General features: G+C 34.9%; 1 protein-coding gene across 16 annotated transcripts in view; it reads right to left on the bottom strand.

Annotated features, from left to right (window-relative positions):
* Nucleotides 1-5,285: 5,285 nt before the first annotated feature.
* The window catches only part of rush (rush hour), a 119,418-nt gene continuing 106,379 nt past the window's right edge, over nucleotides 5,286-18,324 (bottom strand). For 11 of the 16 annotated variants that reach the window (XM_067112127.1, XM_067112135.1, XM_067112137.1 and 8 more), the window contains one exon: nucleotides 5,286-8,708. In XM_067112127.1, the coding sequence (XP_066968228.1) occupies nucleotides 8,562-8,708 (147 nt within the window). In that variant the 3' untranslated portion in view covers nucleotides 5,286-8,561. Of the gene's footprint in view, nucleotides 8,709-11,637; nucleotides 11,670-18,324 lie in introns of all 16 variants that reach the window. The other 5 variants (XM_067112132.1, XM_067112140.1, XM_067112141.1 and 2 more) reach the window with 1 other exon arrangement.

Raw genomic sequence — 18,324 nt, 5'->3', positions numbered from 1 at the left:
TTTGTTTATTTTTTTCAGTACAGTGTTGCCCATGTATTTAATAAGCACTTTGTACACTGACCTGACCTTGTGCCTCATAAAACTTAGTTTAGGTAGACATTTTTAAAACTTTTGATAAAGACAGATTATTTATGTAGTTTCTGAAGACTCACCAAAGCTGTTTTATATTTTTAATTGTTTATTGATGTTTCTTATTTTTCTCTTGTAAAGAGAAGTGTTATCTTAAATTTACATTTAAGGTGTAAGAGTTTTGTGAGATATTTTTCCCTCTTTGGCTGCTTATGTAAAGCCTGTCATAAGGTAATAGGCTGTTTGTACTTCAAACTCAAGAGTAATTCTCCTTTCCTACAGGTTGAATATTCATGGTTCTTGTTATGTATTTACCAGCTTCTGAAAAAGTTAGTTATATGGGATCTTGTAAACAAGTTTTGTTTACTACTACTATTTTGGACTATGATAGGAAATCAAAATGCAATTGAAACTATTCCAGTTATCTAAAGTTGTCATAAAATAACATGGGTAACTATGAGAAACCACCATTGAACTTTCATTGATGTCTAGATTACAGTTCCTCAAAGTAGTGTTATTGTGGAAAGGTTCTTCATACTTCAAGTATTCATGTTAGCATTGTAGAAATCTTGTCGCTCATACTAATTATAGAGCTTTCAATTTTGCTTATGCTGAAGCCCAACACTCATCTGATTAAGAGCGGACAAACGGTGCCAAGCTTTCCCCTCCATGCATGGTCTAGAAAGTACGATTTTGTATTCCCAAATTTATCTAAAAATAATGCATTTGCATACCCATATCATGATCAGTATACAACAGAGTACTGTATGAGGGCTCCATTATGCAATTTATGCCTAGCTCCAAATCTTCATATGGTGTAATAAGTAGACTTAAATCCTTTTGTCCAGTAGATTAAGTTTTCATTATACAAATTATATGAAGCCAGTATTCATGTTGAAATACATTGGGTGTGCTTTGTAAGTAGTAAAAGAATAGAGAGGCTGGTAAGCAGTTAAAAGTTGCAAAAGCTATGAAATAATTAATTAAATTTTATCCATAAAAATTTTCATTAAATTTTTAGAGTTGTTATATATGAAAGTAGATTATATATGAAAGTAGATCAAATATATTTACTAAGAACAAGTCCTGTTAGGCCAGCCTCGAGTTAATGTGGTAATTTAGTGATGATTAAAATGTTCTTTTAATAATAATCTTACATTTTTATGGAGCTGTAAATTATTTAATCACATGCTCTTATATATTTATTAAGAACAAACTATTGGACCAGCCTTAGAGCTGAAAAATGCTTGCTCAGTAATAATAATAATAATACTAATGATGATAATATAATAATAATAATAATAATAATGAACCAAACAAAAACTTCTTTCAGTTTTCTTCTGAAGATGGAAAGAGAAACCCACAAGATTCTTGTGTATAACTTGTTTACTGGTAAATATTTACATATATTACTTTTAATCTCGAGTACTTTCAGGTCCTAACTGTGACCCTTTTTCAAGAGATGAGGTAGTCAGGCTACCTCATCTCTTGAAAAAGGGTCACAGTTAGGACCTGAAAGTACTCGAGATTAAAAGTAATATATGTAAATATTTACCAGTAAACAAGTTATACACAAGAATCTTGTGGGTTTCTCTTTCCAATAATAATAATAACAATAATAATAATAGGATATTCATCCAAGAGTTGCACATTTGAAGAACGAGTTTGACAGTGAAAGGAGCATCTCATCCAATGCAAATCATTACTTTTCTCTTTAAAGCAGGCACTTGGTTTGTCCTTTCTTATCCAGGCATGTAGATATACAAATTTAAACAAATTACTTTTTTTTACCGAATACCTGGGGCCCCTTGTCTTTTTACTCCATTGAGTCAGTCATTGATGTTACAGATGGTCTGGATTGCCAAGTATGACTAGAATAAAGGATTTTCAGTTTCCAATGTGTATAAAAAAAAAGAGCAAACAATGATGAGGAAAAAAGAACTCCTGAGGCAGAATAGCAGGCTTTGTGGGTGGCAGAACATGTCTGTTAACTTGACAACACATGCAGCTGGTATTAGGAAGGCAGTAATGGATAAAGAGAGAGCAGAAACATCCTGGAAAAAATGGTTAGAGGAGATTCCTGGACTAATGGTAAATATGATTATCCCAACAGCAAACCATAAAAACTGACATGTCTAAGGCCTGTAATTCTCTATACCACAGATGTTCACTTGCAAAAAAAAATGGAATTTAAAGAGATGAGACTGCATATGTTGTGATTTAAGTCTGGAAGCCATTAGAAGTTCATTTTACTTGTGAGGAAGCTGCTAAGCAATGTGAGGTCTAGAGGCTGGAAATTACACCAAAAGCCTGAAGGTGAGATTGTTTGGGGGATGTGATGAAAAGGTAAGTTGAGCAGTTAATGATCCAGGTAGTTATTGTAATGGAATGAAGATCAGCATGAAGACATAAGATCAAGGAGAATGAGCCTGGATCTTAAGGGAATTCAGGCAGAAAATGCACAGGACAGAAGAATGGTTAGATCTTTCTTCCAACTCCATTAGGGAAATCCTGACATAACATTGATAGCAATTGACAGGATCAACTCAATGTTAACTTGTTTATCTCAGTTCATGTTTTGACATAAATTGTAGTTCTTCAAAATGTTTCAACTTTTCACTTGTAGCAAGTTAATGTAGTGAGGAGATTTCTTTTTCTTCATCACCCAGGGTGGTCCTTTTATAAATTTTATTAAAAATTAATATGTATTGTATACATTGTTCCTGTCATATTTGCATAACTTTTATTCCCATTTTGTTGAAAACTGCAAAATGCATTCATTGCCAAATGTAAAAGCCTTTCGAGAAATTACTCTTGGGTTTGTTTGAAAATAGCCTTGGAGCAATAGGATAAATCTTTATGCTAAAACATTACCTCAGGGTGTGGCTGGAACTGCTGTATCAAGCAAATTGGTTACCTGCATACAGTAATTTTTTTTAATGGTAAAACCAGTTGCCTGAAACATTCAGTGTTTCACACCATAATTATCGTACCGTACATTTTTGAGGATAAATGTGATAGATATTGTATGTTAGTGTAAGCGTCAGCTTTCGGGAATATTCAGATTTGAACCATGTTAAAAAGGGATTAAATATAAGCAGAGAATTACATTTAGTTTCTGGCCCTTTTTTTTGAAGACTTAAGGTGCCTTCTATGTTTAGTCCCTTGATGGAACACTATTAAAACCTCATGATTGTAAATTGAGTTAATACTTGACATCTCTCATTCTGTAACTTATTTCACTGTAAACTGCCTTAATAATTACTTGTTCATATGGAAATACAAACTATTGCCTTTTATATAGGAGCATCCTCAGTGCAAGCTGGAATGTGGTTGACGATGATAAGTCATTAACTGGTTGTAATGGAGTGAGTGGGAAATACCACTCACTCACCTTCTGTAACTAGCCACTTTTTCTTTAGCTGCCATCATGTGAAAATTTTTTGCTGCACACCTTCTGACTGCTTAGTTGAATTTGTTTTTGAGTAATGGTGTCTATTTCAGGGGCGTGTTGTTTTCCCACATGGATTTATACTATTTCATTCTTACCCTCCCTTCAGACAAAACAGCATGTAGGGGAGAAGTTAGTGCTGTTGGGAGGTTCTCAGTAGCAGAGGTAGCCTTCAAGTGTTAGTCTACCTCTTCCTTTCAACGCTAAAGACCTCCCTTCTCCTTCGTAAGGTACACTTCTTCCTGGGTGAGAGGTGGGTATTGCAGGATGTGCAGGATTATACATCTACTCTTACAGCATCAACTCCAAAGTCTGCTGATGATGTATTACAGCATCAACTCCAAAGTCTGATGATGATGTAACTTTGGATGTTGCCTGCTACATCAACTGTGACTGCAACCCTTGGCATGTCCCCTGCTTTTGCTGCTGTAGCTAGGAGCTCAGTGTTGTGTTATTTCCATTACTGGCCTTCCTTCTCATGGAAGATGCCCAATGCATCAACTACTGCAAGTTCCTCAGAGGAGGAAAGCAAGACCTGGGAAAAGTGCAAGCACTGTCCTTCCACCACCTTATCATCCTCACCTTTCTCCCATAGGAGGAAGACAAGATAGCCTCTCACTAATAGTTCCTGGGGGTTCAAGCAAGTGTTCTCCATAGTCTCTGGGAAATGGGAGGTTTGAAACACCTTTGGGTGATTGACTACCTTCTGGCCAGGCTAACATGGGCCTCACTGACCTTAACCAGTACACCTTTCTCAGCTCAACTGGACAGAAGGCTTGCCCCAGCTACCTCATGCAGGTAGTGGAGTGAGCTCTTCCTCCTGTGCTTCCGTGGTTGAGTCAGAACAGCCTAGTGTTTACACTATTCCAGTCTCTGGACTGGGAGCGCACTAGTACTGTAGTGGAGTTAACTCTTCCTCTTGTGTTTCTTCGAAGACACACGGGAGAACTTGTGCAACCCTGCACATCTACAAACCACTGCATGCAAGTAACCCTTCCTCATGTGCTTCCCTGGAATTACACCTGGTTGATACAATCCTGCCTACTAGTCAGACACCTGCTCAATCCCTGCATCATGTGCATGCAAATGGTGGGTGGGTTCATGACATTCCTAAGGACCCACCAGCTCTAGGATCGTATGGCAGTGCATGTGCATGCATCTGTTCTGTAGAGCTCTGGGCATAGGTACACAAGCAGAACACTCTCTCAGTGTGTAGGGAGTGCAGTGGCTTTCACCCCTGCTTCTTGGCAGATGTGCATTACGAATTACAGTGACTAAACTTTCTTTTCCCCTTCGAAGCAGTATCCTGCAAGTTATCAGAAACTACCCCCACCTAAGGAGTGTCTCCTATATAACAAGACAATGGTTTGTATTTCTTTTGGAACAAATTTTTTAAGTAATGCATTTTTCCCAGGTATACAAACCAGAGCATTTTATCAGGATCCCACCTCAGCCACCCCACTTGTCCCGTTGGCTGAAGGAAAAAGTGGCCAGTGATGGAAAGTTAGTGAGGGATATTCCCCAACTCACCCCTTGTAACTACCACTTAATGACCTTGTTACCGACTTCCATGATCTTTACAGCTCAAGCTGAAGATACTCCTAAATTGTGATGGTTGGACCAAACACAAATTACTTTAAAAATCTGATGTATTTATGTGAGGTCTATTAGCACTCATACCCTATTACTTAGCATCCTAGCTAAGCTTTGTTACCAAAGCAATAACAGTAACAATTTCCCTGAAACAGGATACTGAAAGAGAAGGATTGTTTAAGCATATAATAATGAGCAGGATTTTTTCTTTTTGTTCTGGAAGACAATCCATTATACATCAGTATCATAAGCAGTTCACAAAAGGTTCTAAGTTTGTTTCAATTTGTGTTTCTAAAAAGGAACATAATGGTAGTAAAGCCTGCTTCTGATTATGTAATAAGCAGTACAATGTGCCTAACTTATTAATACAAGGCCACAATGCAACAAACCATTGGATTATTATACAGAAGTATATACACAAACTTTGCACTAGTAAATTAATTCTGCTAATATTACATAACTTGACATACACTAGTTAGAAGAATAAATAAAGACCTTTGCAATAGAAGCAAGAGGATGAAATGGCTTAAGCTAAAAGATAAACAAAAATTAACAGCCTGGGCCTGTGTAACAGTTGAGGTTTACAATGTTCAAGTCTTGCTCTATAAGAATAGCTTGGGCACATATATAAAACTAAACATCACAGCAAAGTACAATGTGAAAGAAAAATTAACAGGAAGTCTGCTGTGACAAACCAAAGTGAAAAATTACTATTTGTTCCTTTCTAATTATGATAAAAGTAATTAATGAACAGAACATGAGTGTGTGCACCTTTAAGGCTGTTTACAAAAAACTAATTTAACTTTTGGAATACATAACAAAATCACAACCTTAAACAATACAAAACTACTGCAGAAGTAACCTGGCAAGTGTTAAGACATCCGATACAACAAAAGACTGGATATATCATAGACTTAATTTCTGAAGACTCATTAAATTAGGTGTGTTATGATGATCATTCTTTCCATGAAAACATAATTCCCTTACTAACCTGTTAATAATTCAAACTTATGAGGAATCCTACATGTGGAATGTCTTAAAACTAGATAAACTTTGAAAAGTCAAGAACATGAAGATCTGAAATCAAGCCTAACATTTTACATGAAACTACAATTTCAAAAAACCAAACCTGGCACTTCTGTAAATATTTATTAAATTTGAGGCACAACTTGCAAAAGATTAAGTCTGCAGCAAAAGCAGTCTATTAGTAATTATTAGGCACTTATTTTCTGGGAGTAAAATATTCAGTGTAATTTAGTTTCTCTCCCTATTAGCAGAAATTCATTCCGGGAGATACAGGTAGTTAAATATAGCACTCCTGATACAAAATATCTGTAAAATTACACTTCATCAAAAATACAAACTAATATTTCCATGGAAAAATTGAGCTAGCAGAAAAAAAAATCTCAGAATAACTTGGTTCCTATTACACATTTTTCAAGGATGGCAATATGATCACTCTTGAAATAAAACTACAATAACACTGAAACATGTTTTGGTCTTCCCAGAGGCATTTAATAAAGTTCAGTCTTCTTAATGTTGCATGTTGGTTTCCAGGCTTCTAAAATTAACTACCATACACAAAATCTAAGACCTAAATCTATCAAGATTTTATCTGCGTAATTAGTTCTTATGTTAATTCTACGAGTGAATATGAAATACTGATGCATGAATATGAATTATGCAGTTATGAATACAAACAGGCTATAATGGCTAGAGGATATATATTTTCTACAACAAATCTCAAATTAAGACCAAAGTTTATAGAAAAATCACACAAACTCTCAGAAGGCGCTAAACTGGGAGCATTCTCAAGTGTCTTCATGGTTACCTGATAATCAACCTAATCACCTTACAGTAAATGGTGGTAATGTAATTCCTGAGCATGCTACAAGAACTCCTCACTCATTCAAATTACAGCAAATGATGCTTTTAGCAAAAATTTAATGAACTGGAGCCTCCCAAGTTTTAACCAGAATAAGATAAAACTTCATACAATTCATCTTACAAAAAAACAAGAAAATGCCATAGAATAAAAAAAAAAAAACCTCAACCTCATTTACACAGTGTTACCTCTGTTGCCCATTTGCTGAAAATGAATGAATAGTGCACATCTAGTAAAGCAGCACGAAGCTACAATTTACATAAGAGCAAATAAGATCTTGCAGACTGGACATGAAGCACTAACACGCCTGGGGTTATTAAAATTCATGCTAACTGGTTGCAAACTCCTCCATAAATACGTTAAAAATATATTATGCAAGTCCCAGTTACAGTATCAGCTGGTACAACCTTGTGGTGACGGAAAGTGCAGAATGACATTTAATCACATAAATTTCACATTAAGGAACATGTATACCTTGGAAAATGAGTTAACATTATGACCATGCAAGACAAAATAGTAGTGATGAAAATCATTCCTCAGCAAGTAACATACAGTAGTTTCATAGCTGCAAGTTGTCATCCCAAAATGTAGTTCATGAGCAAATCACAAAATATTGCATAGATTGCATAGACTGTTATACATAGCATAAGACTGCTGAAAGTGAGCTTCAAACCTGGTAATGGGATAAAGCAGCAACTTTTCTGAGTCAACACTCAAGACGAGAATAAGGTGGAAAAGAACATAACCGACTAGACCTACAAAATAAAGACAAAACTTTATCCATCAGTGCAAAGCATTTCAGTAGTTGAAGAAATTATCTCATTTTCATTACTTCCATAATGTCCTTCATGTGAAATATCTACATCTTGATATAAAATTTATTTAATTGCTAAGGCACGTAATTCACCTATAAAACAGGGCATTAATTCATCAATGCAAATAATACAACCCCAAAATACAGAAAATCATGAGATACAGCATGGTTAAAAATTTACATGCTTGCCAACTTATGTTTCTCTATATACTGAAGTCAAATTAAAAGTAAAAAACAATAACTGTTGTATAATCAGCTTAATTGTTTTTTCTCAGATATATAAAATGATAAACTTCACTATTTAAAAGCTTCAAGCAACATCATAAAATCACTTAACACTTTAAAATATCATAAAAGAACTTTTATAACTGATAACACTTTGTTACACATACAAATATATATATATTTATGTATATATCACTGTTACTTTGAAATCTATCACAAATGATGCCTCTGTTTAGCATTTCACATTTAATAATACATATATACAGTAGATCTTTTTCAATACAATTTTTTGGGGTCATTCATAGTGAAACTTCAGTGTCTCAACATATGAGGCTCTCTTATTTTATGCATTACTGGCACAATGCCACAAAAGGAATTACTTATAGGTTAATACTTTTATAAAATCTTTCATTATTACAGAAATATAAAAAATCCAAAAATTTTATGGTGTACCAACTTCTAAAAATAGTTCTTTTGTTTTCACAGTTTATTCAAATTTTTTCTTACCAACATTTACTTCTTCACTATGGTTCAGGGGCAGTCGAGTTTGTGGACACATCTGCTGAGGAGTCGGGGACGGATGAATTCTCTACTGTGGAAGAGGCAGAAGCATCTAGCATGGACGGAGCTTCTCCATTGCTAGCCTCTCCTCCTTCGTAGAATGTCATCGTCTGTCAAGTAACAATAGAAACGTTTGAATATTTCTACTGGCAAAATTCAAAACAACTGACAAGTACAGTAAATCCAAATAAGCAATTTAGATTAAAAAACCTTACAATAGTAATTTATAGCAATCCATAAACAGAACTTTTAACATTTAATACAGTACTGTTTTGTATATAATTCACAGTTGTATATTTAAGTGAAAGATGGAACACTTTCAAAAACTAGCAAGTCCTTGCTAGAAACTAGATAGAAAAATACAGAAACTAGATAGAAAAATAGTTGGGTTATCTGCAGTTTAACTACAGAGCTGAAAAAAATTCAGAGAGAGTCAACATCCTGCAAAAACTAAAATAACATCTCATTGCTTATAGGCAGTAAGATAAGCAATATACAGTAAAAAGTTCATCCAATAAGATACCAGCTTTTTGTGGCACTTGGAATCAAGCAGATGACATGACATTCAACATTACTTATTAGTACTATATGGATAAAATGTTCAGAAATGTAAAGAGAAGTGTCACTACAAGGAAGTCAATCTTAAAACAACACAACTAGCATCATACAAAAAGTACATGAAAATTCTAAAGACGTTTGGCATACAACAAATGACAAAAAGAACTCAAAGTTCGAGCAGTTTCACTTCGAATACAACACTATTCCTTAACACTGTAAGGCCTTAACCCACAGTCTAGGTTCCAAATTTACATAGATTTCTGACAGTTTTGACACCTATATCTTTATGCTATCTACTGTGTGTTTTGCCGTCTTATGTTTGTTTGTATGCTTTATAAGTTGTTGTTTCATAAATTTTACAAATTATAAATCTTGTTTCTTTTGATTTTATCAAATACAGTATTCTTACTGTTTTTCTCTTTAAATTTTCTTGTATATTTTACAACTCTATATACAACATTATTTTCAATTACTAGAGCCTCACTTAAGTTGTTTATTTACACAAACTGATAAACAACTTTGAGGTGTACATCCACATTAATTTTGATCAATGCTCATACCATCTGTACTTTTCAAACTAGTGATTAAAAAAAAAAATACGCTAAACCATTATTAATGTACTTGACCTTGCATAAATCCAAAGGCAAGGCCTAGGAGAACTGACAATTTGGACTGGGTGGTATGAATTATTTTTACAAACCCTACATTACCCATTAAATACTGGGTGGCACAGATACTGCACCATTTCTAACTCAAGAGGCAAGACCTCGGTGACGAACAAGGATACTAGTAAAGATTTGAATATTATTTAATTACTTATGCTTATTTACTAGTTTCCCTGATCCTGTATTCTTTCTTTACCTGTTTTCTGTCACTGGGATATGGTATTGATAAAAAAAAAAAAAAAAAAAAGACCTTCCCACCACAAAAATATTGTACATCTGAGTTTTTGAAGACTGACCAAAAAGAGTATCAAATTTTTATCTTTAAAAAAAAAATGCAACAAAAGACTTCCAGCAATTTTCTTAGGAACTAACGGAGGGAGATTTTTCCACTGCTGTCTAAAATGATGAGCACTGCACTTGCCAAACAAAACTCCAGATTCAATGTACAGGCAGTTCCTGGTTTACGACGGGGGTTCTGTTTTTACGCTGCATCGTAAACCGAAAATCGTCATAAACAGAAAATCATCATAAACCGAAAAATCGCTGAAAATCGTCAAAAATCCTAAGAAAACCTTACTTTTAATGCTTTAGGTGTATTGAAAAACACCTTCAAATTTTTATTATGCCATTTTGGATCCATATTTCTTCCGTCAGATCGGCGTACGACTCGGATTCCACAAGAAGCTGTAGGTCCCGTTGCTAAGTAACCAACTGGTTCTTAGCCACGTAAAATAAGTCTAATCCTTCGGGCCAGCCCTAGGAGTGCTGTTAATCAGCTCAGTGGTCTGGTAAAACTAAGGTATACTTAACTTTTAAAGACACGTCGTAACCCTTGAACATGTGTCGTAAACCAGGAAATAATTTCTGATGAACATATTTGAAAAGCGTCGTAACCTCAGAACATTGTAAGCCAGACCCGTCATAAACTGGGGACTGCCTATTCCTGACCAAGAACATTCACTTCAATAACTGTATCATAAGTTTCGAAATGGCACATATAAAACTGAAATCTTCTTTGGGGGAAATTAATTTTCCACCACACTTTTGCTCTATAAATAATTTACTTTCAAAGAAACGGATTTGATTCTACTTACTTCATTACTAAAATATAAATGGAGTTTTTATTTACACGGAATACTAAACTTTTTCTGCATCTTTGCTCAAACTTCAAAGTCAATTGTGACCTACATCTCCCATCAATAGCAGCTCAATCAGAAAATCATTTTGATTTTCTGCACAAGATAGATAAGTGAAAAATCATTTTATTTCAAACTCAACAGGGTGAAATCTGATGTAAAATTAATGATGATTATGCTTTTTACACAAAAAGTTTGAATCAAAATTTACAACTATATAAAAATATGGGGAATTCCATCAAGACTTACGGATATAACTTTCTATAATTTTCTTATCCTTTATTATCCCTTAGTTGTTGCATTACCTTTGAAAAGGACTTTTAAACATAACATGAAAAAAATTTAATAACCAAAGATTAATATAATAATCACAATACAGCAACAACCTACTTCAATTGTTTTCAGTAAAACTTTCTTCATATTCAAGTTACTAACTGTTGTGTCAAAACATATCAAGGGAGGATAAGTAAACAGATTACGGGAAATGCCTTTGAACCCTATTAACCTTTCACAGTGGAACTGCCTTGTAAAACTACACCATAAAAAAGGGTAAACAAGATACAAACACTACATAAAATCAAAACTTGGACCATTTAAACACAATATGTTGTATAAAAAGGCAATAAACATGCACAGCTACTCAAATGTGAAACCAAAGGTAATCAGATGGTGGAACTCACACGTCAAGACACTGGGCAGACAGTATTTTGAGCTGACGGAGAATGCAGCCAAGAGGGTGCAAAAGATCAATATTAAATTATTGAAAAAAAAAAATCTTTTGAAAGTTGAAACTTAGCTCCATAACAAACACTTAAAAATCCCAAAGAGGTGCTTATAAGTTTGGGTTAGGTGGGGAACACCCTGTTATGAGTTAATACTATCTACTTAAGTTTGGAACTTTCTTAGGAACTGGAACTACACTGGTCCCTGGGAATGTGATGCCCTTTGTCATAGAAAAGAGAAAGACAACCAGGGCAATTTTTCCTGTAAGAGAATATATACTTTTAAATTATGAAAAATCATTCTTGGCACATACGGTAGAATGACATCAGTTCCAAGATCAGATCAAACAGTTCAAGAAAAAACTATTCAACTAAGTTCAACATCTACAGAATGTATCCGTCAAAAGAGGTGCAAAAACTGATACAGAAAAAATAATGGGTTGATTAGTGAAATTAATGGCTTAGCTAGTCTACACTGCCCCAATAACATTAGAGAGGATTGCTCTCTGTCCATGATAACTAGGTCATTCAGTGTTTAACAATAATGTCAACATTGCAAGAAGTACCTATTGAGTTGGCAATGCTCTCTTAGACATGGGTAATATAAAGTAACAATGTAGCAACTGACCAGTCCAGTTCCCACTGGGTCTTTGTGATTATCATAAAGTGATAACTGTTGCAGCAATATTACTTATTTACGAATATGTTTGTTATAAGATTCTCTGTTAGGTATAAAGTTCACTGTTTGAAGTACAATACTCAATTTTCAAGTTTACTGGAAATCAATGGCAAATTAAGAAGCTACTATAATGTTTATACATACTGCAAATTCACTGTTAATTATTTTAATTTCATACATGGTTATGGTTTTCTTACATACAGTAAAAAATGTCTTGGAACCAAATTTTTAACTGCCTCATTAGTCATATGGTAATGCTATGTATGATAAAATTTGGAGGAGCACAAGAAAGAATCAACAGTAAACTTGACTGAAAAGTTTGGCAGAGAAAATTGACAAAATTTAATAAAAACATACTTGCTCCTTCCTATAATCACACCAGATTAATGCAATAAGTAGATATAGATTTACCCCAAACACTGTAAAATTAGGACTGTTGCTAAGGTAAGATTTGAATTTCAACTTAACCCCCTGAAAAAACCAGTGGCGAAAGGGACTACTACTGTATTAAACTGTATTTTACAAAGTTTTTCTTGGGTTTGTATTTTTTGTTTGTAGTTTTCTGTTGAGATAACCAGAATTTTGTGACATACATTTGAGAGGTTCCTAATTTACAAAACTGTCTTCTAAACTGTTTTTTTTATTTTATGTAATATGAACACACTTTTTTCATTAAAATTTACTGTGAGTACATTTACACCAATTTTACAAAGATTAAGATTAATTTAGAAAAATTAAACTTTCATACAACCCATCACTCAAATACAGCCCACATTCGTGGTCTTTGAATGTTACACACAGTAGTCTTTTGTCTAATAAACAAAACAAGACAGTGATAATTTTGGATCTAAAGGTCCTTCCTTTAGTTTTTTGGACTGCTGGCTTCATGAAGTCTGAAGGGCTGGGTGGAGGGAACTTGCTATGAGTGATGAGTTTATAAGGAACAATTTTTTTTATTAGATTATCTTTGTGAACTTATGTACTGAATAGCCTGAATCACAAATCACATTGGAAGTTAAAACACTAAATGGCCTACATCCAGTTGAAGTTGGCCTGTAAGATCTATTAAAAGCACCTGATGTTGGGGAGTAGAAAGGAACCAAATGTTTTGTAAGAGATAAGTTGTATATGTATGGAAGAATTCCAGCTAAATGTAGAAAAATGTCTGTAACTGTGTCATCCTTTATGGTCTATGGATGGAATTAAGCACTTACTGTACTGTTTATACTTAAGTCTATGTTTCTAAAGATGCCATAAATGAAAAATAAGATGAGAATTAGGAAGGAGGAAGCAAAGAGTACCCCTAACCTTCAACGATGCAAGTATTAACCCTCCCAATGCTACTACTGATCCTGACATATGTGTACCCTACCAATATGTATCATATATTCAAGTTATGATCATAGGATAACTTATTTGAGCCTGGATGAGATTGTAGTTAAATGGAACTTGCTTCCTAGAATTTCCCGTGAAGAGAACTTATCTTCAGTGCTTAATTCTGGTCCTCTTATGATAAAGATGAGCACCTCTAACTGGGGAGTGCAAAAGATCCTTTTCAATAGCATTTAAATGTGAGAAGAGAGGAAATGGTGAAGGGTGTAGCAAGAAGGTCCTGTCTGCCTGGAGTTTGCCTCATTCCTACAATGTCTCTACGATGAGATCCAATAGAGATGCCTCATTCAGAGGGTCGTTTGAAGGCCAATTAAAGGGCTGAGACATTTGAGACACTTCCCTCTCAGTATGTTAACATTCTTTTAGGCTCAACTGAAGAACCTATATCAAATCCAGAAAACTCAAGGACAATATAGAGCAGACCTATACCATTTAATTGTTGAGACTGATATTCTTCTGATGCCTCAAGAGTATGAGAAAATTGGCTGGAAGGGGATTAGCCACTGACTGGATTAACACCACTTTCATCACACCATTTACTGAGCTTGTTCCATTTAGTTTCTAAAGCTTCTGCTGAAAATTTTCTAATTCTGAGGCCTGTTGGATAATCTTCATTCATGAAAATCTAATATCTCCATATTCCTGTTGAACTGTCAAGAGGTAGGGCTGACAACGATAAACCAAACAGGAGATGCCCATTCCTGTTGCGGGGAAATAGGAGCCATTAGAGTCATTGTCAGATTCCTGGAAGGCCAAAATATGTCCAGAACTGCTTTAATTAGTACAAATCGAGGAAAGACATAGTTTTGTATGCAACCATTCCCATGGAAAAACCCGCTTCAGCCTGCAGGCAGTATGCCACCTCGTTATAACTTCCAGGAAGAATCCTTGATATGACCCATACTTTGCCCAAATGAATATCTTGATTGTCGGATCACAAAATATTTTTATGATCATGTGCTTCTTTGGTTACTTAGGCATGCAACCATCGTTGAGTTGTCTTATAGTCACACCTACTCTTGTGCTGTTTATTTGACAAGAAGACAGCCTTCAGCTCCAAAGAAGTTGATGTGATGGTTCTTGTTGCAAAGATAAAGATTTTTCTGCATGTAGGGTCCACTCATTGAGCTTCCCATACATGGTATGTGTCAGCTAAGAAAGCTAGATTTCCAAAGGGGGACAATATAAAGGACAATCTTACTCTCAGATTCCCAGGTCTCACAGAACATCAACTGAGACAACAGAGTTACTACTGGCCAGATTCTGATGAGCTGCAGCTGTAGGGAAAGTCTCCCGAGTCGACTGAAACAAACTACAGTGGACCCCCACCTATTTGCGGTTCTGGATTCGTGGCTTCAATTATTCATGGATTTCTCTGTGGAACATATGTACATATTATTCCTGGAAAATTTGCCTATTCATGGTATTTTTCACAGAGAAATATTCAGGTATAAGCATTTCTGGAGGGTTTTTTTTTGTATTTTTAACCATCAAAATAGGCATTTATAAGTGTTTTTAGAAGTAGTTTTAAGTATTCGTGGATGTGAGCTACTCCCCTGTGAATACTGGGGGTCAACTGTAGTTTTTCATACGAGAAATGGCGGTCAACCAGGAATCATAACTGGAAAGGGATATAAGAAGCATGTCCCAATTCAAATGTGAAAGTATACAACAAAGTATCAAAAACAAGATTTCTTTGGTAACACCAAGACAAATTAGGTACAGTGAATGAGAATAAAAAAGCAATGCGACAATATGCAAAAATGAAGGGAAAAGCACAAACTTACCTCTTCAAATACAAACTTAAAAAATAATCTTAAACATACAGTATATGCATTCATACAAGCTTCAAGTGAGCACTAGCTAACCACTCATTACACTACCAACCTAACTATGATGAAAATACCTGAAATACCAAACAGACAAATTTAACAAAAATCACTAACAAAACACAACAACAATCATCAGCTGAAAAGAGAGTGACATTTTCTCAAAAAGGAATATAAGTGCTTACAACAGTTCATCCTGCTAATGACCATTCAAATAGCTACCATAACAAGTATAGCCTGTGAATAAGAAATTTACCCAGGAAAGCTTTCACTGACCGATTTCTTACCTTGGTGAGAGAGAGCAAAACTGAACAGACTTTACCTTTGAGTCTGTCTTCAGTTATTGTGGATTGGTAAAACTGGGAGGATTAAAAGAAATAAATTACTGTAAATGCTTGTGGGCAACTAAAGAATTATACACATGCAAAAAGTGAAGCAGTTGGCAATTCTGAGGACCTGTGGATTCATGAAGCACATGATCGGGACTACTGCCACTGTCCACTGGACAAGAGTCTGTAGTGTTTGGTGCATTCATAACTGGGAATGCAGGCTACATGAAGATTAACAAGTTTCTGGTAAAAAAAAAATTTCCTCCTAAAAATATTGCAACAGATTTAGAATGGTAAATTTAAGGGGATCGGCCGCCTAAAAACACCCAATAATCTTTAAAAAATTCGATTTGCTGAAAAAAATTCTATGGCTTCAGATAGGGTTCAAGAATGTGTCCACGAAATATTATGCTAAAATTTGCCGTATTTCTCTAGTTATGGCCTAAAATGTAACAATAACTATATACCCATAAAAACACCAGTAGCGCAAATGATTTAGTCTGGTATAGTTTTTGCGATATATATTACGAAAACTTCCTTTGAAATGAAATGTATAATGTCAATAATATCCTACTCGGCACCTTTTAGTTATTCCTAGCCATGACAACGCACACGTCATACCATGACGCCGACTGGCCGAGAGTTGCCTATAAACTTCCAAGCTAGAAGGACACGCGTTTTTCATGCTCGCTAGCCTTGACTGAACTCTGTATTTTCTGCGGTGTTTTGTTTTTCACCGTGCCTAAAAGGTCCAAGAGTTCACTTCATGCTTCTAGAATGCCGAAAAGCCAAGTGGAAAAGTCCAGGCGAGAAGTAGAAGAAAGAGTTCAAGAAATTAGTGCCATAGAGGGGAATGGAGCGACGGAGAGAGAGAGAGCTGTCGCCCATCAAACGGCGCAGGCAGCGATCTCTGCTGACCAGAGACCAACCACATCCACCCCTAAACGCCTTTTTATTTGTTCATCACTACCAAAGGGCAAAGATATTTTAGAAAAAGAAAGCAGTAGCTCGGAGGCTGATATTATAGACGATCCTGAAAATAAAATGATCATAATAAGTGAAGCAAGACTTGATGAATTACTTGAATCACGAATCCCTAATTGTGAATGTAAAGTAATTCCCAGGATCCATTTGGCAAGGGATGGATTGAGACACTAATAAAAAGTGTAGGCAACTATGATACCTAGAGTAATACCTTGCAGCAAGATCAGACAGGGGACCAGGAACCTAAAATTTATAAGAATGTGTCTTAGACACATAAATAATCAATTAATATTCTTATTTATAATCATTTTGCATTAATTAATACCCAAAAATAAAAATTAAAACCATAGAATTAATTGTAACACAGTCTTTGAAGTCCCTTTTACTTTTTTTATGTAACTAAAACTTTGAAGGCCCGTTTCTCAAAACATAAGTTCTTCGCCTTTAAAATGCATCTCCTCCCTTAGTATTGGACCAATCTAAATGAAATTTTAAATATAACATGGGGAAACATGGTAGATTAGAACAAAGCCGGGGATTTTTAATATTTTGAGTTTCTGATTTTTGGCAATTTTTTTTTCTGTAATTTTTCCGGGAAAATTTCATTAAAAAAAAAAAAATTCATATCTCGAAAAATAATTGAAAAATCAAAAATCCCGGCTTTGTATCGAAGGTCCATATGTGTTTTATACGTGGTTCAAATCTCATCCCTTAAAACCAAAAAAGCAAAGGAGGAGATGCATTTTGAAAATGGCCATTTTTGGCCGAAAAATGCTCTGGCGTCACAAAACCTAAGGTCACTGAACAAAAATTTTTTCCCCAGAAGTTCCACACAATATCCTTTAACAAACCCCCTATATATCAACAACCTGTCGTTAAAAAAGTCGGAAACCGGCCGATCCCCTTAAGAAACCAGAATGGCAGCCACTCCACCCATCCTAAGGAAATTCACATTTCCTTAGAATGACTTGAAGCAAGTTTAAAAATAGGGGTCATTCTGGATCATTGTCCACATTGTAGTTATGTGCTGAATTGCACGTGTGGCAAGTCCCACCTTGCACCTAGACAGTGCAGTTGTAAATTTAGCAGAATGAGAAGGGCACTACTTTTATTATTATTATTATTATTATTAATTATTATTATTAATTATTATTCAGAACATGAACCCTATTCATACGAAAAGCCCACAGGGACCACTGACTTAAAATTCAAGCTTCCAAAGAATATGGTGCTAATTAGAAAGAAGTAACAGGAGGTAAAGGGAAATACAGAAAGAAAAGATCACTTATTAAAAAAGAAAAAATAAATTAATAAAGAAATAGATAAAATTATAATTTAGATAAAAATGTAAGTAAATTATTAAAATACAAGATCTGTATTAGGGCAGTAATGTATTGCATTTTCCCTTGAACTTTTGAGTACCAATTGCACA

This window comes from Macrobrachium rosenbergii, chromosome 12, assembly GCF_040412425.1.
Source record: "Macrobrachium rosenbergii isolate ZJJX-2024 chromosome 12, ASM4041242v1, whole genome shotgun sequence".
Taxonomy (NCBI): Eukaryota; Metazoa; Arthropoda; class Malacostraca; order Decapoda; family Palaemonidae; genus Macrobrachium; species Macrobrachium rosenbergii.
This window is presented reverse-complemented; position numbering and strand designations above follow the sequence as displayed.